At 46.7% G+C, this 23,571-nt stretch overlaps 1 protein-coding gene across 2 annotated transcripts in view; it reads right to left on the bottom strand.

Moving 5' to 3' along the window:
- NAA25 (N-alpha-acetyltransferase 25, NatB auxiliary subunit) overlaps positions 1-23,545 on the bottom strand; it is a 35,251-nt gene extending 11,706 nt beyond the window's left edge. For both annotated transcript variants that reach the window (XM_077308811.1, XM_077308812.1), the window contains exons 1-16: positions 23,369-23,545; positions 18,259-18,344; positions 16,107-16,245; positions 15,340-15,458; positions 14,710-14,784; positions 13,322-13,429; positions 12,159-12,237; positions 11,108-11,219; positions 9,328-9,417; positions 8,578-8,747; positions 6,059-6,171; positions 4,179-4,386; positions 3,149-3,238; positions 1,899-2,079; positions 1,053-1,152; positions 120-271 (exon numbers count right to left, since the gene is read on the bottom strand). In XM_077308811.1, coding sequence (XP_077164926.1) covers positions 120-271; positions 1,053-1,152; positions 1,899-2,079; positions 3,149-3,238; positions 4,179-4,386; positions 6,059-6,171; positions 8,578-8,747; positions 9,328-9,417; positions 11,108-11,219; positions 12,159-12,237; positions 13,322-13,429; positions 14,710-14,784; positions 15,340-15,458; positions 16,107-16,245; positions 18,259-18,344; positions 23,369-23,426 — 1,880 coding nt within the window. In that variant the 5' untranslated portion in view covers positions 23,427-23,545. The remainder of the gene's footprint in view (positions 1-119; positions 272-1,052; positions 1,153-1,898; positions 2,080-3,148; positions 3,239-4,178; positions 4,387-6,058; positions 6,172-8,577; positions 8,748-9,327; positions 9,418-11,107; positions 11,220-12,158; positions 12,238-13,321; positions 13,430-14,709; positions 14,785-15,339; positions 15,459-16,106; positions 16,246-18,258; positions 18,345-23,368) is intronic.
- Between the last annotated feature and the right edge of the window lie 26 nt (positions 23,546-23,571).

Genomic DNA, 23,571 nt, shown 5'->3' with positions numbered 1-23,571 from the left:
ACCCTCTCTTGGTACTGCAGGGAACTGCGAGCAGCTGCCACCCTCTGGCAACCCCTCCCTCCACGCTGCAGCACCCCTCCCAGGACACCGCAGCGTAAGACAGACCCTTCCATACTCACATATTTGCTTCAAGTAAGAGGTCCAACAACATCCGCTCTATGCGGACTTGTGCAAAGTGAAGTGAGGAGTTCAGCCTGTTCCTGAAAGCGATGAATTCTGGTATCTTCTCAAATGCACCATATTTGTAAGCTTGAATAATGTATTCTGAGGTCTGGGAAGGAACACACCACAAGTCTCTCAATTGGATGCCGCAGAAGCTGTAGATTTCGAGCGACTATACTAACAAGGACCAGAACGAAAAGCATTAGCCGGATTTTATAACCCAGCCAACTTGGCGGAGCGAGCAGGAGTAACCCAGCTTGGATTCTCTCCTCCACTAACAAAGGTTATTCATTTGGTATACTCTGCTCCCATAGCCTTATGTGCTTAAGCTCCTGACTTTAAATAAAATTATGTATTTATTATAAAAATGTATATGTTCAGGGTGGCTCATAATGAGAAAACCTGGATATACTTGGGATACCAAAATATACAGCAAAAAACACCAATAATGTATTTTTCAGGTCTATTTTGGGCTCAAGTAGATTCAAATGTGTCTCCTAGCCCATTCCTGTCTCAATGAGGCATTTACCATCTGGACCCAGCTGAATTGTCAACTACTCCCAGCTCTGAAAGGACGCATCCCCAGTGTTTCTGTTCAGGGTGTGCCTCTCCTGCTTATGAAGGGACAACAGGCACCCTCCTCTTGAGGCAGTTATGATACAGACTCGTGGCAGGGACAAGCTGCAGCAAGGCACAGGCTGCTGCAAGAAAGCAAGTCCGGAACACTGAATCATGCAGACAACACTGGTGGCTGCTTCAGTCAGTAGATATTCTGAATCTCGGGTGGCAATGGCTCGGGAATTACTGGCCTAACCACAGGCTAGGCACCCCATGTAGAAATCAGAACCTCAAGGTTTACAATATGGCTAAAGACACTGTCTGCCACTTACATCTTTCTGGTTGGAGTGGAAAAACCTGAGCGCAAAGTTGCAGGACTGTGAGGCAGCGATGTAGTTCCCGAGAGCTGCAGCGTATCGTGTCAGCAAGTAACTGCAATGCAAGCATGATTAAAAATCAGAACAACACAAGTTCTGCATCTGACAACACTGCTTAGATTGAGCTTCAGCAGGCCTCTCCCCCAACCTCCCCCACTTTTTCAAAGGTCAGAAAGTACATTAGAAATATTTAACACAGGAAACAAAATGCAGGAGGGGGGAAAGGGGGCCTGAATAGGACTTGACCCAGCACAGCCCCCTAAGCCTTCCGAGAGCCACAAGTCTCCAAAAGGGGAGCTCCCAAAACTCAGTTCGTATTTGGCCGCGGAAAGCATAAGTAGTCCTGACCAGGCTTGCCCAATCGCAGGGTCAGCAGGGGCTCATGGGCATTGTAGTCCATGGACATCTGGAGAGCCACAGTTTGGCAACCCTGGCTGTTAGCCAAACTACGCAGGTGAAGTACTCAGATTCGGAATGCACGCCCTTGTCTTCAAAACCACATCTGAGTTCCACATGATGCGCACCGTTCACTCACATGCAGACCTTCCCGCCGTATCCGGCCACACAGAAAAAGGTGTGTAATATTTTTGGAAGTGATCTTAGATTTGCGACTTACTAATCTAAGCCGCTAGCCTCAAAAGCAGCTTGAAGGGTTCTGGTACTTACTCATCCACCTCAGTAGGGTCAACAAAGGGCTTCAGAGTTAAAAACAAAACGATGTGGGAAGGAACGCAAGGCCTGAAGGGAGTCCTGGGGCACAGGGACAAAGCCAACGGATTATTCTACGTACACACTACCCACCCGATGGTGTCGTGCTGTATGTGCTTGGCGTCGAGGCTGGAGTACAGCTCCACAACTGGTTCGAACGCCCCGAGCATGCAGTAGATTCGGATGAGCAGCAGTTTGAACTGAGCGTTTGAGGGACTGTGAGTCAGCCCTTCTTCTAGCAAAGTCAAGCACTGCCAGGCGGCCGGCTCTTCACCTGGTAAAGAACACTACACTCAAGCCGTTGCCAAGAATCGGGCACCCGCTCCAAGAGGGGAGAGACGAGGCAAACCCAACAGGGCTGGAAAGGCCTCCCCCTCCCCCAAAGCATCCGAGACTCCCAGGCTTAGTTTTTATTTTATTGTTATACTTTGGAGCCCCTGCTCCCAACCTGTGAATCAAGAAAAGGCAAACAAGATCCCTTGGGGACGAAGGCTCACTTGCAGAACGTGGACTTTGTGCAGCAGAATGTCCAGTCCCTTCAGTTAAGGGATCTCAAGGAACAAGCATCAGGGAAGGCTGCTCTGAGCAGCTGCTAAGCCAAAGGGTGCAAAAGCAGCCATGCTGGACTGGGCCAATGGTCCATCCAGCCTGGCCCCCTGCTGCCTACCCTGGCCTGCCAGATACCCCCGGAAGGTCTACAAACAAGGGCCAGCGTCTCCCCCACACCACACTGGCCATCCCTTCTGAACAGGAGTATCCCTTCAGTCGCCGGGGTTAATAACCGCTGGTGGAGCTACGCGTCACACGTTTGTTGAATTCTCTAAACTAACGGCCATTAGCACTTCCCATAGCAGGGAGTTTTCAGAAGCTGAACCCTCTTGCCGGTTCTGAATCACACTGTTCGTCAACTTCTGTGTCTGCTGCTTGTTTTATGGGACAGGAAGAAAAAGTTTTTCCGGCCATGATTTCCAGCCCTACCGTGCTCCTCCCTCCGCAATCTAGCAAAAAAGGAGGCGGTACGGAGCTAGGTGGACCAATGGCTGGCCTTGCCACATGGCAGCTTCACCGAATAGTGACTTCCCACAGCAGCCCATCCCTTCCACACCATCTCCTTGGCCAGGCATTACCAAAGTAGTGTGGGGAAGGCAACCAGGGCTCAGGTGAGGCACATGTGTCCCTGCCGTGCCATACCAATTCTCCCAAATTCTCCAGAGAGAATTCCAATGCACTCATTTCTAAGGGACAAAAATGCACAGACTGTGGCCCAAGTTAAAGCACTTTCCCACCCTGGGCTAGGATCCCTTTTTGCACACATGCAGGGAGTGGAGTTTGCAGAGACGTACCTGCCTCTAGCCAGATGTCAAGGAGCAGGTGAACAGCCAGTAGGCAGTAGTAGTCTGAAAACTGCAATTCTGTCTTCAAACAGGATTTTCCTATCAGGTGGAAGGCACAAAGACAATGAACAAAGTCACACATTACACTAAGAACCATCTATTTTCATCCTATTACAAATTCATTTTCATCAGTTCTTTAGCGGGAGGGGGGGGCATTTCTAAGAGACACTGCTAAGGCCCAAGTCTTTCTTTAAAATGTAAACTTATCAAGCTGGTTGAAATGTAGCCAGCCAAGATAATCAGCTGCCTCTGGAAAGTCCCTGGTTCAAATTTTGCCATTGCTTGAGTTTGCTGTCTGGCCACATCTGTTCTGCTGCATGTAGTCCAGGGAGGACAACAGTGGCCTACCTTACAGGCCTGTCGTAAACATAACGGTAGTTATGTACTTGCTGCACTTGACACTAAAGGTGCTGTGCAGGTATATTACAATGGTGTGTTTGATTCAAGTTTCAGGTAGGGAGCCGTGTTGCCCTATAGCAAGCGTTGATCGTCCAGGTGCCGCTGGACTCAAACTTTGTTATTTGTACTTTTTTCTTGGGTTCTTTGGCACTTGTTTTCCCAGTTATACTCTTGCGTGCAATTTGTGCATATCAGCCTCTTGCTGCAACCAAATATGCAACAGCTTACATGAAACCAATTTGGAGCAAAAATAACACATCCAGGCAAAAAGCCACAAGAGCGGAAGCATGAGCATCCAACATTACAAGCATCAGCTGGCCTGCTGAAGGTGTCACATGCTGGCCCATCTCTTGTCCATTTACTCAGGGCAGGCCCACAATTCTATGGGAGTTCCTCCAAGTTTCACATCCACAGGATTGCACCCTGATGGTCTTACTGCCTGCTATCAGCAACAGCCGTGGGCCTGGTTCTCTATAATCACGACGCTAGACTTGCTCACATCGTGTCAGTGAAGAAAAACGTAACGACCCAAGAGTGCTAGCAAAATTTACAATGGAAAGCGGATTCAAACCCTTCTCACCAAACTCCAGCCCGTGCCGATACCGCAGCATCAGATCCCGGACGGCCCCCAGTTTCTGTGCCTTGTCCATGGCGTGGTAGAGGCCGAGCAACCGCGTCAGCTGCACCACACACAGATGCTGCTGCAGAGCCTTGATGTTAGCGGGCAACGCAAGTTTGCCTTCCGATGGTGCCGACAAAGGGATGACGCCCAACAGCTGGTTGATAAACTGGGGGGGGGGGGGGGAATAAGAACGGAAATTTGGACCATGGCTGAGTTCTGTTTTATCACCCTGGAAGAGCAGGACTTGCCCATTTCTTTTCTGTAAAGCGCCATGAATGGGCATGGCGTTCCAGAGAGTGCATGACAGACCTTTGATTCCCCACTCCTCCACATGCAGCCAACTGTCAGAAGCCGTTCTCTGAGCCTCACCACACTCCCTACCCTGTTGTGGAGAGGGGAAGGGGAGGCGAATGTAAGCCACTTTGAGAGTCCTTCAGACAGTGAAGTGTGGTACAAAAACCTTATTTTTCTTCAACTTCAAATAAACATCCCCCATCTGCTGGAAGGGGACAGTAGAGGGGGACAAGCAAGTCTCTCTGGGGGACAGAGTTCCAAAGATTTGGTGCCACAACCGATAAGACTCTCTCCCAGGTTGCCACCTGCTCAATCACTGAAAGCCCAGGCCACCAAAGCAGGGCTTCAGAAAATGACTGCAGCATTTGGATAGGGTCACTTTATAAGCCACTTGGGATCTCCACTGCAGAAAAGGTGGGATATTAATTAAGTAGATAAAGAATCAGTCTACAAAGCTAGACACCTTGACCTCATCCGACAGTTCAAATGTCCAAGCTTCTGTCAATCACTGAGAGGTCTCAAAGTGCACCTTTAAAAATGCTAAAATGGCAAGATATTTAAGATCACAGCCGATTTCACACCGGTCCAAGAGTTTTACTCACGGCAGCATGTGATCAGCTCTTCTGTCTACCAGCAGTTTCAAATCACTGATTTTTACTAGTGTTTTAAATGCATTTCATTATTATTTACACTGTAAATCGTCTTGAGCTCCTATATGTTCTATGTCAATGTTCCAAAATGTTTTATGTAAACCGCCCAGAGCCATAGGGAAGAGCAGTATAAAAATCTAAATAAATAAATAAATAAAATAACACAGGGACTCTTTAAATAGATAAAAACCATCATTGGTCCAATGTAGCTTATAAATCAGTGTCTGTTTAAAAAGAGTGTCTGTTAAGAGTATGCCCCAATGTTCAGTGACCTTTGGCAAGAGCTGAATGAGAGCCAGCAAAGAGAGGGTAATATTCAGACAAAGAATCCCCAGTTATCAACAATGCCCATGCCGTAGTCCTCAGCAATTTTGTTTACAAATCCTGACTGGACAGGGTTTTCACATACAACCCCTGGACACAGCAGCTCCCCCCAGGGGCTTAGTTGAACAATGAAGCTGAACTGGATTCCCAGCTGCTGAATTCATCCTGGAAAGCTGCTGTTAATAGCATAAGCCCCCCACCAAGGACTCCTAAAATGGGACACACCTCCAGTGATGGCTGATGGTGTACAATGTTTCTCGTCAGCATTGAGACAGGCCAAGCAAAATCACAGCTTTACACTGGCGGTTCAATAAAAACGAAATGGCATTGTTTGATAGGCCATTTTGGTGGGTGCAAGAATCTGCCGGATTTCGTTTCACAGAATTCTGAATCAGAGCCCTGAGAAATGCAGAAGCTCGAATAGTCCCAAGTTCCTCCCAACAAATACATTTCCACTTTTTGCATCCTTTGGGAGTTGTGATAACAAGGTGATCAGTCTAAAAACATGACTCTTCCGCACCCAACATGACAGAAAAGTCATGTGAGAGAATCAAATGCAACTGAGCTTACCTTTGTATACTGGGTGGATGGGAGGAGGTCTACAAATACTTTGAGATCAGTGAAGCAGCAGGGTTTATCTCCAAATCGCTTGAAATACTCGAACATGAGCTCTTCTGGACTGCCTAGCAATGGAGACAGGACAGATGATGTGCAATATGCAGTTGTAAATAAGTCAACGGTGCAGAGACAACTTAGCCAATGGGCATCAACTGACAACAGACCTATAAATCTAAGGCAAACTGCTTTGACATTTCTGTACTCTACTTACCATGTTTTAAAAGTTCTCGTCAGCCCAAATAATTAGATATCTATTCTGAGACAATTAATTAAAGCTCTGCTGTTCATGGATACAATGACTCCATTCTGCCAAGGGGTTCTTGATCAGAGAAAGACTGACCAGGAGCGTCACTGGATTCAATGTTACATTTCTGCAAATAAAAGTATTGTCTTGCAGTGTCTGATCATAGTCAAGAAAAAAGGACTCCTGCTACTTATGCCTTTGAATTAAACTGGATGCTGGAAGTCATCATCAGCACGTCGATGTATTTAAGAGAGTCTTGGATCAAAAAAGACGTCATATCCATAAAGAAAGTCTCTTTGGTGGGACTATGGTGGGGCTACCAGCTCTATCTGTTCTTTTGTATTCCAGAAGAGCAAATGCAAATATCTGAATTCAGGTTTACTGCTCTCACATGAGAAATAATACATAACAAATCAGGAAAATTGCTGAGATTGTGAAAGAGACTGTGTCAGTGTAACAGTAATTTCCTAACTTTGTAACTGACGTTCCCAATGACATTTTCTCCATGACCCATCTGCTGCTCCTTCTCCTGACCCAGAAATGAAACCTCTTTGGTGCCCAACACTCAAGAAGGCCATCTGGATACCCACAAAACAAATGTTGTTTTTCCTCTCTTCACAGTATACTCTGTGCACCCCCACCCACCACCCTCCTTTTACTCCTTGGCCTTCTTTTAACCATGAATCACAAAAGCTCATACCTTGCCACCAATTTTGTTAGGTCTTTAAGGTAATACGGGACTCTTTCCTCTTTTAACCGCTCTTTTAACCTCCCAGTTCACCCACTTAGGGTTGTTCACGGCGGTGTCTGAATTGGCCGTTCCAGGCCGACACAGCCAGCGCTGCGCTGTGCTGCAGGGGGGGAGGCCTGGCCGCCGGTGCGCCAGTCAGCATACACATGCAGGCACAGAGCACTGGCTCCCTCGCCTCCCCTCCCCTCCCCCCTTGTGGCGCTGGCTGCGTCGGCCTGGAAGAGCCAATTTGGATGCCGCCATGCACCCTACTAATCTCTCCTATTTGCTCTATTTCTAACCCTCTTTTATCATTACTGCACCTTGCCAAGTTCAATGCAACAGAACATGAGCCTTCCACCCTTCCAACAATTTCCAAGTGAAGGCAGCCCTGGACACGGGTGGGTCCTGCATCGGGGCAGACCAGCATAAAATGGTCTCTGTGAATCCGGCAAGGGGAAAAACAATACAGGAGTGGCTGGGCAAGCAGTCCTCATGCATGCTGATAGGTATGGACTGGCCTTTAGATCTTCCCACAAATGAAGGAGAGAGGTGCAAGGAATGAATATCTGAAATTTGCCAGGGGGATTGAAAAACGGAGAGTGGGCTGCAACCCAACAGAATTGTGTTTGCTTGCTCTACACAAACAAAGGACAGAAATATGGAAAAAGTTTATTTTGCAGAAGACGTGGGTGGAACCTAATCAATCACTACACCAAATTTACAGTCAAATCTCCACAGCAGGTTGCAAAGTTTCTGTCACCTCTGTAAATTAAAGAGGCTAAATATTTCAAGAAACTTTTATGTCACAAACATGCAATGCACACACAGAACGATCAAGCCCAGCTCTCAGCCCAGTTCATTTCCAGTATTCCTGATTGATATTTAACCTGGTTACCACCCTTAGCCCCTCCCCCACCCAAACAAAGCAGCAGAAGCGGTGGGGTATTTAAAGTCACCCTTGGTATTTTACCAAGAACCTACTGAAAGAAAGATTTTCCTTGCAAAGACCATTTAAAGGTTTTTATTTCAATTGCGGCCTGGGGAAGGGGGATTTTTAAGAGCCAATATTTCCTGGTAAATAATAATATTATAATAATAACTTTATTTTTATAGCTCGCCCTTTCTGGTTGGCTCAGGGCGGGTAACAACAGGATTCATACAATTAATTTAACACTGATAAAAAGGGCTTTGAACGTACAAATTAAATTATGACACTTGGTCAAAGTGAAATTAAAAGCTGTTTTTCCTGCACCAGTCCATGAGGCTCTGCTGTATCAGCCAATACACCCAAGTATTTACTACCCATGAGCCATTTCTTAACTCCAAGGATTAAAATAGAAGACAAACAATCCTCTCCCCAAAGAACGGGCGAATTTCTGCAATTCTTGCTTCTCGTTTGCATCAGCACCTGCAATCCCAGGCTGGGAGAGCTGCCTTTCAGAGTTGCACCCTCTCCCCTGGGGCTCAATTTGGCCCCCTATTAGCAGCTCTTACCCAGTTTGCGTTCCTCGTTGCACCCTCTGTGCCGCAAGCGTCTGATGAGCTCCAGCTGGGCAAGGTACGGTCCCCGGAGCGGCCGGCTGCTGTTGGCTTCTTTCAATATCCTCTGCTCTACGAAAGTCACGGCTTGTTCTACGCTGTGGTGCACTTCGCCTTCCAGAGAGCTGTGTGCAAGAAGCAGCATTTCCATTGTACCTTTCCTCACTGCACAGTTGTGGTGAAGGGACAGACAGTCGTATTGCTGTTCTGCAGTCCCAGAGCCCACCCAAACAGCAGACCTTCCCTACCCAAGAGAGCTTTTGCCATGGAACAAGAGGCTCTCTCTCCCCCAGAAATTCAACTGGCAGAGCAGCCTTGGATGCCGGTGGAGAAACTGAGGAAACTGACAGGGACTCTGCCATGCGTTTGTGAATCCAGGGACAGAAGGCGATGCAGATGCACACACACGCCCCAAGAAGCTGATGGATTTGGGCTGTCTTAGATCTTCCCATAAAGTCTGTGTCCAAAAGGCCTCTGTGTATCAGGATCCGAATTACTAAAGTTCACATCAGGCCACAACAGTGCTGGATCCACATGTTGAAAGACAAGGCCCTGTTGTCCCACTTTTCTCATAGCTTCCCCCCCATTATCTGGAAGGGCCCAAGATAGATTATGCTGGCCTGTGTGACAAGACTTGAATTCTTCCCAGGTCACCCTTCTTGTTTGCAGAAACTCTAAAAACCCTAAAAAGGTAAGAAAACTCACTGCTCCCCTTCTGCCGGAGGCGTCCAGGCTGCATCGATCAATTGGAAAACGGAGTCAAAGTAAATGATGTAGAACTGCCAGTCATCTGGGCTAAAACAGAAATATGGCAAGGACCAGTTCGGTAGAGGAACCTTTTTTCTGAGAGCCAGAATTTCCTTTTTTATTCAAGTATTTCTATCCAGCTGTTCCAGTCACAAAAAAGGATCACAAAAGCAGTTCACTGGCATGTAACGCGACTATTAAATAAACGCCATTTTTTAAAAATGAAGCAAGAAGAAAACTCCTCATCACCACCCCCAGCCAGTCAACAGCAAACAGAGAATGAACTTGTGCCTCTTCGGGAGTGGTGGTATAAAAATAGAAATAGAAATAAATGAAATGGTATAGCCTGCAAAGAGCCAGCAGCAAGTTCAACATAAACTGAAAGCCCATTTCAGACAACCATGTCCATTACCTTCGGGAAGGAGGATTACTTTGGGCGGGAAAGCCCCCCTCTGTAAGGGAGGAGAGAGCACTCTGGGGAGCTTCTAGGATATTATATATATATATATATATATATATATGTAGCTTGCGAGTTCTTCTCCCTGGTAGGCCTGCGATTCCACAGAACCCCATGTGGGACTGCAGAGGCCACGAAGATGAACACTGGCCGGGCCTCCTCTGGATGATGTTGACAACTGGGTGGGTCTGCACTGGAGAAGGCACCTCCTGGGGGCACTCTGGTCCCAATCCCATAGGGATTTAAAAGGTCAAAAGGAGCCCTTTGAGTTGGGTTTGAAGTCAAACTGGAAGCCACTTCCGTGGCTGGGAGCACGCCCTAAGCAGGTCTGCTCAAAATCCCACTCAGGCCTATTCAGTGTAATGTTGACGTAAATAATTCTTATGCTGCCTCCTCAGGGAACCTGCCTGGGGCAGCTTACAAAAGAAAACGCAAACATTAAGCATTTGTAATTGAAGCATTAACCAGCACGTAAAATCACAGACAATTAGGGAGCACAAAATCAGTAGCACTTTCCAAGCAAAAACGTACTATTAAGCCAGTGGTAAAACCCTTTCATTAAAAGCTCAGGTAAACAGAAATGTCTTTGGCCTGATGCCTAAAAGGGAGTAATGCAGGAACCAAGCAAGCCTCAAGGAGAAGAACATTCCATCAGGGAGGGGTCCTGTCTCTGGTTGCCACCAACTCACCTCGGAAACGGGTTTGCGCAAAGGACAGGGTTCTTAGGAGTGCACCGGAAGTAGCGGTGTGCGTTTTGGCTCAGCGATCGGCGCAGCCCTGGGCCGCCAGCGCTGTAGCGGCACGACAGCCAGTGGCAACAGACCAGGCCTCCCTCCCCCAGTCCCTCCGACAGGCTTCACCTCCTCACTCTGTCATATCAGCAGGCCAGTAAACACCCATCATCTGGGCTGACAGTTGCCTTTTAACTATAATTTTTAATTTTATGCCGATTTATTGCTTTATTGTTGTTGAAACGAATGGCATGCCTGACTTGTTGTTCACCACCCCAGGAAGGCTAATCTGAGAAGGGTCAGATACAAATTAAACTATTAATATTTGACTTGGTGTTTTAATGTTTTAAGGTTCAGATGTCGAATTTAGTTTGATTAATTTAAAGTTTATGGTATAAACAAGGAACCGGATGTATTTTAGAATCCTGTAATAATCTGCCCTGAGTTTCCAAAGAGAGGGGGGAATATATTTCTCAAAAGGGAATAAATAAGCAGCAGTCTTGAGGGAGGGGCTCCAGATGAGGGGCCAGCAGCCCAAACTCCTACTCACTTTTTTAGCAGGAGCCTCCTTGACAGAGCGCTGCATTCTGGCCACTTGCCCAGCTTCTTGTACATCTCCATGCACTTGATCTCTCTGCTCTGGAGTTCACTTGTCAGCTTCTCTAAGTTGAACAAAGAGTCACAAATTCACATGGTCAACTCCATGGCTTCGCGCCACTCTCAAGACTTCAGGTCTTTCAACAGTCATTCACGTCATTGCCCAGAGCAGGTAAAAGCCACCTCTCCCCCAGGCAAGCAGGAAGAGAAGCATTACAGGATAATCCCCTCTCCTCCCTTACAAACTGAGGTCACAACAATGGGTAGGTAAGAGAAAGGAAGTGAGTTAAAAAACAACAGTGCCAATAACCTCCATGGACTTGTTTGCCAGTCTGACATGGTTGACCTCAGGATGCAACAGAATAGAAGAAGATGAAACCTGTTTATTCCACACACTGGATAAAGCACTTTAAATGAGCTTTTGCAGCTCCACTTCTAAAGCACATGTAAAGTGCCTTATCCAACGTGTGTGGAATTCGCTTTGGAACGGGTGAGCATTTCCAACACGGTAAATTAATCTGCTAATTATCCCTTTGTTTTACCAATTACACCTTTCAATAACAGAACAAAATTTGAGTCCAGTATCTGATGAATAAAACTTTGTTGGTCTTAAAGGTGCCCTGGGACTCAAACTGTGTCCTGCTGCTTCAGACCAACAAGGCTACTCACCAGAATCTACCTTTCAAGAATGACTGAAATGGCAGATCTGATTTTGCAGGTAGCCTGTCGTGTAGCCATAAGATTGAAACCTTGCTGGGTTCTGTCTGCTCCACAAGTGGGCATGATCCACAACAGCCCATCCACGTGAATTCTTTGCTCTGACCCCTCCCCATCCATCATTCTGCAAGCTTTTAAAGTCTAAGTTGTTCAGAACAAAATGACTGCCTTGCTAGATAAGATAAAGGTGACTAAAATAAAACTGATTATACAGAACAAAACATATCGCTTTGCGCTAACCACTGACAGGCTGGGCAGTTGTCTGATAGGAAAGAGGGATAAGTTACCTCCTAGTTTTCCTCTCACCACATCCAGCGCTTCCTGATATTTCTCCAACCGTTCCAGAATCATGTAATAGAGCTCAACCTTTAGAAGTTGGGAGAAATGAGACACAACTGTAAATTAAGAGTCGGTACAGTTTGCAGAATCAACCCAGCCTGTGTACATTTTTTAAAAATCCAAAAGAGCTCTCAAATAAAGTAAAGGTTTTTTCATGGTGTTTGTGGGCACATAATAGCTTGAGCCACAGCTCTACCCAAAGGAATGGTGATCTCCAGGGAACCGAAGTTATGGCCCGGAGTAACCTGACCTTTTCAGATTTCAGAAGCTCATTGGAGGAGCCCAGGTGAGAGCCCAGGCTGGGAGGTCACCAAGAAAGTGGAGGGTTGCGATGCAGAGGCAAACAACGGCAAGCCTCCTTTGAACATCTGCCCTAAATTGGCAACAACTTGGTACCACTTTCCACAATTAAAAAACAGAGGAACGTTTTTTAACTATCCCTTTCTTTAGTCAGAGCCTGAGCGATCAATGTTAAAGGGCTTAGAATACTACCAGCATGGCCTTGCCTAGTAAGGTTCTCCCTCACATTTGTTTTCCTAAGATGCCGGCTTTTAAAGGCCATGACTCTCCAGAAAAGATGTGGTCTGGAACAAAGAGCTGTCACAATTATTAATGTTCTGGAGAATGATGGCCAAATTCAGGAGAATATAGAAAAAGGAAGGGCACATGTTAAAAAATCCCTACCATTTCTGCATAATGATGCCTTATTCTTTCTAAGTGGTAGCCATATCGGTAAAAAGAAAACAAATTTGATCCCAAGTTGATCAGGTAAATTTTTTTTTTTGGGGGGGGGTTGATATTCACAAGCTGAGCCACAGCTATAAGCAAAGGAAATGTGACCTCAGGGGAGCCAAGGTAAGCGTTTCAGACCCTCCCCCAATGTACCTGTGGTTCTTATCCCCTACTTTCTCTCCCAGCAGGTCCAGTGTCTCTGGCCATGCATGGTCTTCCACCCTCACCTCTTTACACCCAGCCATATTTTCCACCACCCCCATACCAAAATGCTGCATATAAGGAAGCTATTAAAATTAAGCTGCGTAAACCAACAGAAGACACAATGCAAATTTATTATGGTCAAACATGAGCTCAGATATGCATTTTAAAATCTTACTTCCGCTTCAGCTTCTATTTTATCTTCCTTCACCATTTTTTCTACCATCCTTTCCGCCAGGGGTAAAAACATGGTTTTTGAGAGGTTTTCATCCTTTGCAGATATAGACTGGAAAAGAAGAATACAGAGATGCCTTACTTTGAGCTAGAACACTGTTAATCACTCAAAAGGGGTCTCCTGCTCCCTATAATGAAAGGATTATTTATGTCCCTCTTTCCCCCCTCCCCCCCATGGGGACAAAGTAGCTTCCCTCATTCCCCTCTCCTCACAGCGACCATGTGAGGTGGGTCAGTTCTGAGTGTGTGTCTGGCCCAAGGTTCCCCAGCAAGCTCTCATGGCAAGAGTAGGGATTCAGATCAGGATTTCCCAGGTTCTGGTCTGACACTTTAACTACTACAATTATGACCCTAAGACTTTTGACATGTTCAGCCCTGGTTTTATCGCCCCCATTATAGGCCAAGCCACAGGAATAGTTTCCAAAACCTTTTTAAAGAGTCCTGGAGAACCCCTCCACATCTATTATTTTGTTCTGCCCCTGGCAAATGGAAATATAGAGGTTTTTGCAAGCAGCATTCACAAAGAAATATTACTGGACAACTTCCCAAAGAGCATCCGGAAGAGCAAATAATGCTTTCCAAACACAAGTAATTTGCAAATTTGTAAAACTAGAAGCTTGGATGCATACCAATGAGCCGCCTCTCCCAGCCAGGTCAACCAGTGATAAAATATTCATGTAGCAGATCCAAGCAGACAACGAATCAGTTCTGCCACTGACTTCTAGAGGAGGTTTCCTGCTGGGAGTCCAGAGTTACAGTTCCCTCTGGTAACAACCCCAGAATTCACCCATCAAAGGAAGGAGTTTCAATGAGACTGAAGAGGAAAAGCTGATTCCCCTTCCAGATGCTGCCTTCCTCTGCCTCTTTCTCAAACTAAGTGTTCTGTTCAGAGTGAAGGAGTTCATGTTTTCATTGAGGCACCAAAAGGGGAATCACAGGGACAAAGATGAAACCCTCAGGAACTCCCCATTCATAGAAAGCAGGGTTAAGCTCTATCAAAATCCTTCTTTGCTTGTGTTTGCAAAAACTACCAAGCATCTCTCCTCTCCCTTTATTTTTTATTTACTTACCTCACTGGGGACACAAAGCAGCTTTCATCATTCTACTTTCTGCTATTTTATCCCCACAGCCTGCTACAAGGGAGGTTCGGCTGTATGTGTGACTAGGCCAAGGGCACCCAGAAAGCTTCCGTGGCAGAGTGGGGATTTTAACCTGGTTCTCACCCAGTTCGCAGTGCAATCAACTAACCCATGTCACCTGGCTGGTTTTCCTTCAGAACAAGCAAAATCATCTCAAGGGGACAACTGCTGTTTTCTGCAGTGCTGTACCCACCTGCATAATTAAGCTCATCACCGACCAGAAATAGTAAGGGTTTTTTGGTACAATCTTATAAAGTGCCATTCCAGCCTAAAAAAAAAGGAAACAGGGTATAAAATAAACATTCTAAATATTAGCGCTGCATTATGTTGCTTTACAGCCCAAGCAGATCTGTGAACACTCTAACATAGGGGTAGTCAAACTGCGGCCCTCCAGATGTCCATGGACTACAATTCCCAGGAGCCCCTGCCAGCATTCGCTTCTGGGAATTGTAGTCCATGGACATCTGGAGGGCCGCAGTTTGACTACCCCTGCTCTAACACATGAGCTTGTCTTTAAGAACAGCATCTGAATCACTGATTCTGTGTGCCCAGAAAAATTAGAACTCCAAGGGCCCTTGATTCGCTTAGTCTTTTTGCTGCCCCAACCACACACACACACACACACACACAATCTAGATTTTTAAACAGATCTCCACTCACAAGTAAAATGCAGGAAGCTACACAGGAGGTCAAATGGTTAAACAAGGCTCCCTGTTCCTCGGACATCTGAAGCAACCTGATTTGGACACAAGTTTAGCAACGCAGGGCTGGCAAACGCAATATGCTCAACAGAGCCCAAAGAGGTCTTCGTCAAGTCAAGTACCTGCTGCATCTTTTTGTATTCTCCAACCCTTGCATAGGCCATGAAGAGATGGGAGTGATACTCTTCACTGCTGGGCACTTTCTTCACAGCTGCCTCGTAGAGTTTTGTGACCAGCTCCGCTGCAGCAGAAAGTGACATTTCAATACATCATATCCCAACCAAAAGGAACTTCATCAAGAACGGGATTTCACACAGGCTCCAAACATTTCTAAGGAGGCCAAGAGTGGGGAAATATTAGGGACCTGAGAGCTCCCCAGAACTGCCTGCCTAGAATATTTTGGGCTTCAGTGAGAAAAGCAGGCTACAAGTAATGCCAGTTTGGTGTAGTGGTTAGGAGTGCGGACTTCTAATCTGGCAAGCCAGGTTCGATTCTGCGCTCCCCACATGCAGCCAGCTGGGTGACCTTGGGCTCGCCACAGCACTGATAAAGCTGTTCTGACCGGGCAGTGATATCAGGGCTCTCTCAGCCTCACCCACCCCACAGGGTGTCTGTTGTGGGGAGAGGAATGGGAAGGCGAATGTAAGCCGCTTTGAGCCTCCTTCGGGTAGAGAAACGCGGCATATAAGAACCAACTCTTCTTCTTCTTCTTCTAATGTAAATGTCATCTGCTGCCCCTCCCCCTCCTATGTTCAGAACGGATGTTGCCTTGTTCAGGCCACCCTTTTGAACAGACTGTCTCAATAAGTCCTCACTGACAGCGCCAAGAATATTTAAAGTTGTGGCCCTATCTGAAGTACAGAGGAGAAAAATAAGCTGGGAAACTCACGTCTGTGCATTTCCCGGTAAAGGATGGTGAGAGCTTGTAAGGAATTGTCATCTGTGGGTTCCAGAGCTGCTACTTCTTGAGCCAAAGTGAACGCTTCATCTTGTTTCCCGGTTCTCTGCAGGCCAATTGCTTTCAAGACCTGTCCCGAAAGGAAGAGGCAGCTGTCAAGGACTTCCTCAACAGCTATAAAAAGGGAGCTTCTCCTTAAAGGATATGCTGCAGAGATGCACAGTGAAGGGGGCGAGGGTAGCAACAACAGGCCTGCATTAGACACAACAAGCCTGCCCCTCATCCACCAGACAACAGGGGTCACTCAGTTTAGCAGCCCAAACTTGGCAGACCTCGCCCGGACAAGAAGGGGCACACCAAGCAGAAGGTTATAGGCTCTGCTACTATTGTGGATGAATAAATTGTCTATTTATTACAGTTGTAAAATACATAGAATGGCATCATTAATATGTAAATCAGGGGTGGCCAAACAGTGGCTCTCCCAGTATCCACGGACTACAACTCCTACGAGCCCCTGCCAGCATGGGAATTGTAGTCCATGGACATCTGGAGGGCCGCAGTTTGGCCACCCTTGACCTAAACTATCCTCTTCAATATTCTATAATAGTTCTTACTGTTTTACCCAAACGTGTTACTTTGAAGGATGCATGGAAGGAGGAAATAAAAGCGAGCCATTTCCCCCACCTCCAAAAAAAGAAGCAACAGTGATATTTTTACCGTCCTCCATTATTGTTTATTATTTATAGTTAACAATGCGGGGCAAATATAAATACAATTGAACGATATTCTGCACTGTATAGACCAGGGGTAGTCAAACTGCAGCCCTCCAGATGTCCATGGACTACAATTCCCAGAAGCCCCTGCCAGCGAATGCCAGCGAATGCTGGCAGGGGCTTCTGGGAATTGTAGGCCATGGACATCTAGAGGGCCGCAGTTTGACTACCCCTGGTATAGACCCTTGATTTGACCCTGCAATTCCTGAGATTTCTCAGTTTTGAAATATTCTCAGCCTTGAACGCAAAAGCGTGTGCAGCAATTATAACAAACACAGATCAGTTTTGAAGTACAGTTAGAGCCACAGAGCATAAATGCAGCAAAAGACCATCTGAGAGGCAGCCATGACGAAATAATGAAGGATGTCAGCCCACACAAGGTTCTTCTCAGTCTCATAGAGTATCTGACCAAGGAACTCACCAGCATCCCAAGCCTTAAAGTGAACAGGCAAGTTTTGAAATGGAACATTTCTACCCAATTTCCCTCTTCATAAATCATAAGCAAAGTTTTTGTTTTTAATTTCCTCAGGCATTGCTAAAGTTAGTTAACATTCACAGTGAGATACATATTTGGGACTTCCCACTCACTACAGGTGTTAAGTAGTTCAGCAAAGCTAATGAATAGTCTGTTTTTCCTGATTAGACTGGAATTTTATAGGACTGAAGTACTTCCTCATTTCACACCCAGCTGTGTGCTTCTTTTTGTATTTCCTACATTTTGTGAAGATCCATTCATTTTATCTATGTAGTCAAACTGCGGCCTTCCAGATGTCCATGGACTACAATTCCCTTGAGCCCCTGCCAGTGTTTGACTACCCCTGAATTCTGAAAAGTAGAGTCTAGCCCATCAAAGGTTATGCTGGAATAAAAACATAACTGGTCTTTCAAGATGCCACTGCACTCCTATAGTTTTCCCTTTATGACAGACTGACAGGGTTACCCCTCTGGGATGAAATACTTGGCCACCACTTGAAAATATTTAACCCTATTTAACTGGCTAATTGACCAATGTTAATTGACGTCACTCTAATTTGCCGTGGTAAGAAACAAAAAGCTGAAAATGATTAACTTTGCTGCAATTTAGGCACTTGGCTAATGAAAAGCTGACCTCATTTGTTTTATGTGAAGAGAAAGGAAGGGCAGGGTAACAACGATTAGGCTAAAATGAAAAATCATTATGGAGAAGGAGTTTCAAAGAAGGAGCACCCCCCCCCCCCTTGCAGAAAGCTGACATAAGAACAAAAATATCTCACTTCTCTGAAATAGCAGCCTTTGACGCTCCACAAGGCCACAGCTAAAAGGCACGGTGGGCTCTGGCTTGTTCAAGATGGACAATTTAGCAAGTTAAAACAAGCAGACCCCGAACTCACCTTAGCACAGTGAAGATCTTTGTGTTTCTTCAGCAGCTTGTCTGCCTGCTGGATTGCCATTTTATTATTGCCATTATCAAGGTAATCTAAAGACAAAAAGACCAAACGTGATTACAACCCCAAACTGGAAATATAGATTTGTACCCCCTAGGCCTCGTTGTAACTACATTCACATTTGGCTTGGGGGGGGGGGAGATGATGATTTCAGGAGAACATGATCAAGGTGTACAAGATTATAAATGCTATGAACAGAATAGAGACAATATTTAATTATTAATTTTAAACATTTGTATTCAGGTCAGATCCTGAAGATGAAACTCAAATACTTTGGCCACCTCATGAGAAGGAAGGACTCCCTGGAGAAGAGCCTAATGCTGAGAGCTATTGAGGGCAAAAGAAGAAGGGGGCGACAGAGAATGAGGTGGATGGATGGAGTCACTGAAGCAGTCCGTGCAAGCTTCAATGGACTCTGGGGAATGGTAGAGGACAGGAAGGCCTGGAGGATCATTGTCCACGGGGTCGCGATGGGTTGGACACGACTTCGCACCTAACAACAACATTCAGGTTTAGGACTCTCCACTTCCATCCCTTCTCACAGTGGTAGAACTTGGAATACACAAACAAACAAAAAGGACAGAGGGACAACATTTCAGCCTGTAAAGAACCGGTTTTGGTTCTGTAAGGTTCTGGGTTCAACTCCAGGCACCTGCAGTTAATCTTCGGTATCAGGAATCTGGCAAACTCTGCCCAAGACTCTTAACGCCAACTGCCAGACCACAATGCCAAGCTAGCTAGATCACTGCTCTGATTTAACATAATGGCTCTTCACACATAACTTATCCACCAGTTTGAGACAGAACTGGAGTTCAAAAACAGGGTCCACTAAGAATTCCTAACTTATTTGCTCTTTCTCGCTCATCTGGACATGGGTTCACACATAAGGTGGTGTAAATGCTGCATATATTCCAGGAGTATGACTCATGTCAGTGATTTAAAGCAAGCAATCCATGGATGTTTTGCTATTAATTTAATGGAAGTAGGAACATGAGGAATTAAGACAAAGCAATAAAACACACCAATAAAAACAACCAATTAAAATGCATAAACAGGGGGAGCCTAAAATGGTATGGATAAAACAGTCCTCAGGCTAGGATCAGGCCATAAGTCTGCTGCAAAAGATGGAACCGCTTCATTAAAAGCCTGGGTAAAGAGATTTGTTTTGGCCTAGAGTCTGAAGGAAGGCAAAGTGAGCCAGATGAACCTCAGGGTTAGACAATCCAAAGGCAAGATGCCAATAGCAAAAAAGCCTCGCCACAGATCACCATTTGCCTAACCTCTGCACGTAAGGCACAGAGAGCAAGGTTTGAGGAAAGGATATTGACCAGTGAGCTGCACAATATGGGGACGGTGGTCCTTCAAGTACCCTGTCGCCGAGCCACCCAGGGCCTTATAAGCAAAAAACAGGTCTTAAATTGTGCCTGGAAATACACGTCTCTTTCAACACAGGGTATCCAGTAGAGACAACTTGCTGCTGCCAATTTCTGAAGGAAGCCCTATTTAGAATGCATTAGAACCTTGGCCCCCCTAGGAGCCTGGCCGTGATCCTGGAGGCCCAGGTCACAAATGCTGCCTACCAGGCTCTCTACCATCTCTGCCCAGCATGGCAGCAGCACCCTACCTGTCAGCACCTGACCAAGGCCACGGTGATGGACTACCACAACTCGCTCTATGCAGGGCAACCCTCGTATCTTCCACTGGTCCAAAATGCAGTGACCAGACACCTCACTGGAACTGGGTGGGGGGAGCACATACAACCAGTGCTCTCCCAGCTGTATTGAGGACCAATCCGATTCAAGCTGGCCAAAACATCAGGGACCTTCATACCTGCGGGACCGCCTCTTCCCTTAAGCCTCCAAGAGAAAGTTTATGCTCGAGCTCACAAAATCTGTCTCAAGATCCCCAGCCCTAGAGCAGTGATGCTGGCCTCAACCAGAGAGCCAGGGCTTTCTCAGAGTCATTTATTGCTTCCCGTGCCCAGCTGACCAACCTGGCCCAACTCAGTACTACTGGCCGGGCAAGGGATGAACCTAGATTCAATGAGCTGCACGCTTTTATGTAGCTTTTTTGTCCACTTTATCCAGACTCACCAACCAAAAAGTCACCTATGCAACTCAACCCAGACTGCAATCCAATAGCTCTCCAAGACTTATCTGACTAAACTGCAGCAATCTAAGTTGCAGAAAATGTGAGCGATTTTATCTGCAAAATGTATTGCCAAAGGATAACCACAAGTCTGCATGTCTTCAGGGACCCGAGACCAAAGTCTTCTCATAACCTGGAAAAGCTCCACGCTGTATGGGCAACGCAGTGAAGAAGAGTTGGCTTTTATATCCTGCTTTTGTGCACCACCTTTCCCACCAACAAGCACCCTGTGAGGTAGGTGAGGCTGAGAGATTTCTGAGAGAACTATGACTGGCCCAAGGTCACCCAGCAGGCTTCATGTGGAGGAGTGGGGAATCAAACCTGGTTCTCCAGATTAGCCTCCATCACTCTTAAGCAGTACACCACACTGGTTCTCCACGGAGATGAAGTGAGTTCATTTTGTGGCCATTCAATGCCACAGAGTCGGCCGGTCACATTCACTGCAAAATGTCTCCCACAGTAAAACTTGTACCTGCAGTTGCATTATAACTTTTCAATAGTACGCTAATTGGAACAGTAACCAGTGAGAAGGCTGCAATATGATTTTTAAAATGAAAGTATGCAGCATTATTGGAAATGGATTAAGCTGCAAGGAATCCAAAGCAGAAATATCATGCATCCAAATAATGCAAGCAAGTTTATCAAGAATCCAAAATGCAGCTAGCTACCTGTACCACGAAGATAAATTCTTATCATCAGAATATTAAATGGTCGAAGGATGGTGCTTAGGGGAGACGAATAATTACAGCTTAATTAAACTTGTTTGTAACATGTAACCAATTAAGATACAAAAGGGGGACAAGCCATCATCAAACAAAAAGGTTAAATGTTGCTGATGAAACAAAACAAAGGCGTGCTTAATCACAATGTTAGCTGCAGAGGTAAATGAGATTGCCTTCAGAGGAAAATTGTGGGTTTTGCCCTGATGTTTATGTGTCACATTCACAGATGTAGGGCAACAGATGCAAGAATAATTTATGGCCCTAACTACACTTACATTCCACTACATGACAATTACTAATTATTAGGTACACACAAAACTGAGAACCCTTACAACCTAGCACCTGCATTTTCAAATCAAAACATTCCAGGTGTATTTATCAGTTTTCTTCCGGGCATTAGTAGTTCAGAGAAAGTAGCTCCAAGCAGGATGACAGATCCAAGTGCATTTAGGATGGCCACTTGTCCTCAAAACAGTCCTTTTGTAATTGTTTGTCTGTTTTCCCAAACGACTCTGGAGAACGAAGTGTAAGAATGCATCACTTAGGCCCTTTCACATTTTCTAACCTAATTTTCAAACATAAAACACCCTTTTAAGAATGCACTCATTCTTCCAAGGCGATAAAACACCTCAAAGGGGGATGCAGCAACAAAGTGCATAGTGCTGAAATGGATTGTACACATCTGAAAATCAAGGAATTCTCTTTCCAAAGAAGTAGTTCTTACGAATTAATACTGAGCAGAATCAGGTTCAGAGTCAACGTGATTCATGCCAAGAGGAAGACAGATAGAACTTTACATATGACAGACAGAATTGTTCCTGTCCCATCCTAAGGATATTATCTCAAAATGCATCAGTCCAACTTCATTTTAAAACTCCAGGTTTGCAGGAAACTTCACAGGTCTACCCAGGAGTAAAGTTTTCTGATTTTTGGTCTCAGGCTGAACTTTCTTCAGGGTTATACACTGCTTTTCTGTACGTTAAGGATTCCCAATGACAATTTAGAAAGTTCTCAGACTGTATTTTATCTTCCTTTGCCAGGACTTGCAAAAGTATTCAGCAAAGCACTCCATGTTCTTAACTAACACACTTCCTAGGGAAGGTAGAAAAAGAACAGTGGGTAACCAATCTGGAGTACTGCAGAGGAATTTCCTGTAGAGACAAAGTTTTCTTGTTTGCTCCGGGGACACACACACAAATTAATATGGTCCATGATCACTCAAAGAGGCCAAGATCTGAAAAGTTTCATGCAGGACCTAGAGCATCAACAAGGAAACGGCACAGAGGCCATGTGTATGCGTGCACACGGCGTTATTCAAATACATGTTGTGGCGCCATCCTGGTACAGGGATTAGGCCTGGCAATTCCTAACTACACATGACATTCCATGCACAGGCTGCAAAGGGGCCTCCAGAGTCTGAGAAGGGAGACGGCCACGGTCGGGGGCAGACCACTCCCACTCCTGAAATGCTGCATTCTTTTTAGGGTCAGCTGCCCCTGCTCCTCTCTCCCTTCAAAGCTGCCTGGCAGTCCTCTTTCCCGACCCCCCCCCCATTTAAACAGCCTGCAGAGGGGCCCGAGCCAAAGTCCAGGCCTCAAGCCCACAGTTAACCTGTCCTAAGGCCTGCACCCCACGCCCTTCCCCCACCCCGGGAACCTTCACTGGGAGGACCTGACCTGGGCCTCACGTTTCACAGCAAAATAAAGAACACCCTCCCCCCCCCCCCGGCCTCGAAGGCAACGGAAGACATTGATCTGGGGCTCATTTTACCCCCAACGCCCCCCCCCATACCCACGTCCACCGCACCCGCAGGGTATATCCCCCCCCCAAGCAGCCCGTGGGGAAGATGCGGGTCGGGGGCGCAGCCCACCCCCCCTCATAGGGCACCCTGACTTCTTTGGGAAGTGGGGGGGGAGCCCTTCCCGCTCTTTCTGCCCCCCCCCCGAGAGAAGGCAGGGCCGAGCAAGGGGCCGTCGCCCCCCAACCAGGGCAGGGGGAGGGGGCGGTGAAGGGCACCCCTGAGGCGGGCGAGGGAGGGAGGGGGAGAGGGGCGGCGGCGAAGGGCGCGCGCGCGGGGCATGGCGGGAAGGCAGGCGGGCGGGAAGGAAGGGGGGGCGTCAGGGGGGGTCTCTCCGCGGGCCCCCTCCCTCCCTCCTTTCCCTCCCCCCCCCCCCCGTGGCGGGTACCGTAGATGGGCCGCAGGCGCCGGTCGTTGGGGTCCTGCACATGGCTCCGCGCCGCCATGATGAGAGCGCAGAACCGCAGCGCGCAGCCGCCGCCTCCGCCGCCTCAGCCGCCCGCCCGGCCCAGCCACGGAGGGAGCCCGCCGGAGGGAGGGAGGGAGGGAGGCGGGCCGGGGCCTACCTGCCTCGCCTCGCCTCGCCTCGCC

This window comes from Paroedura picta, chromosome 13 (assembly GCF_049243985.1).
Source record: "Paroedura picta isolate Pp20150507F chromosome 13, Ppicta_v3.0, whole genome shotgun sequence".
NCBI lineage: Eukaryota > Metazoa > Chordata > Lepidosauria > Squamata > Gekkonidae > Paroedura > Paroedura picta.
Note: the sequence above shows the minus strand (reverse complement) of the source record. Positions and strands in the feature narration are given on the sequence as shown.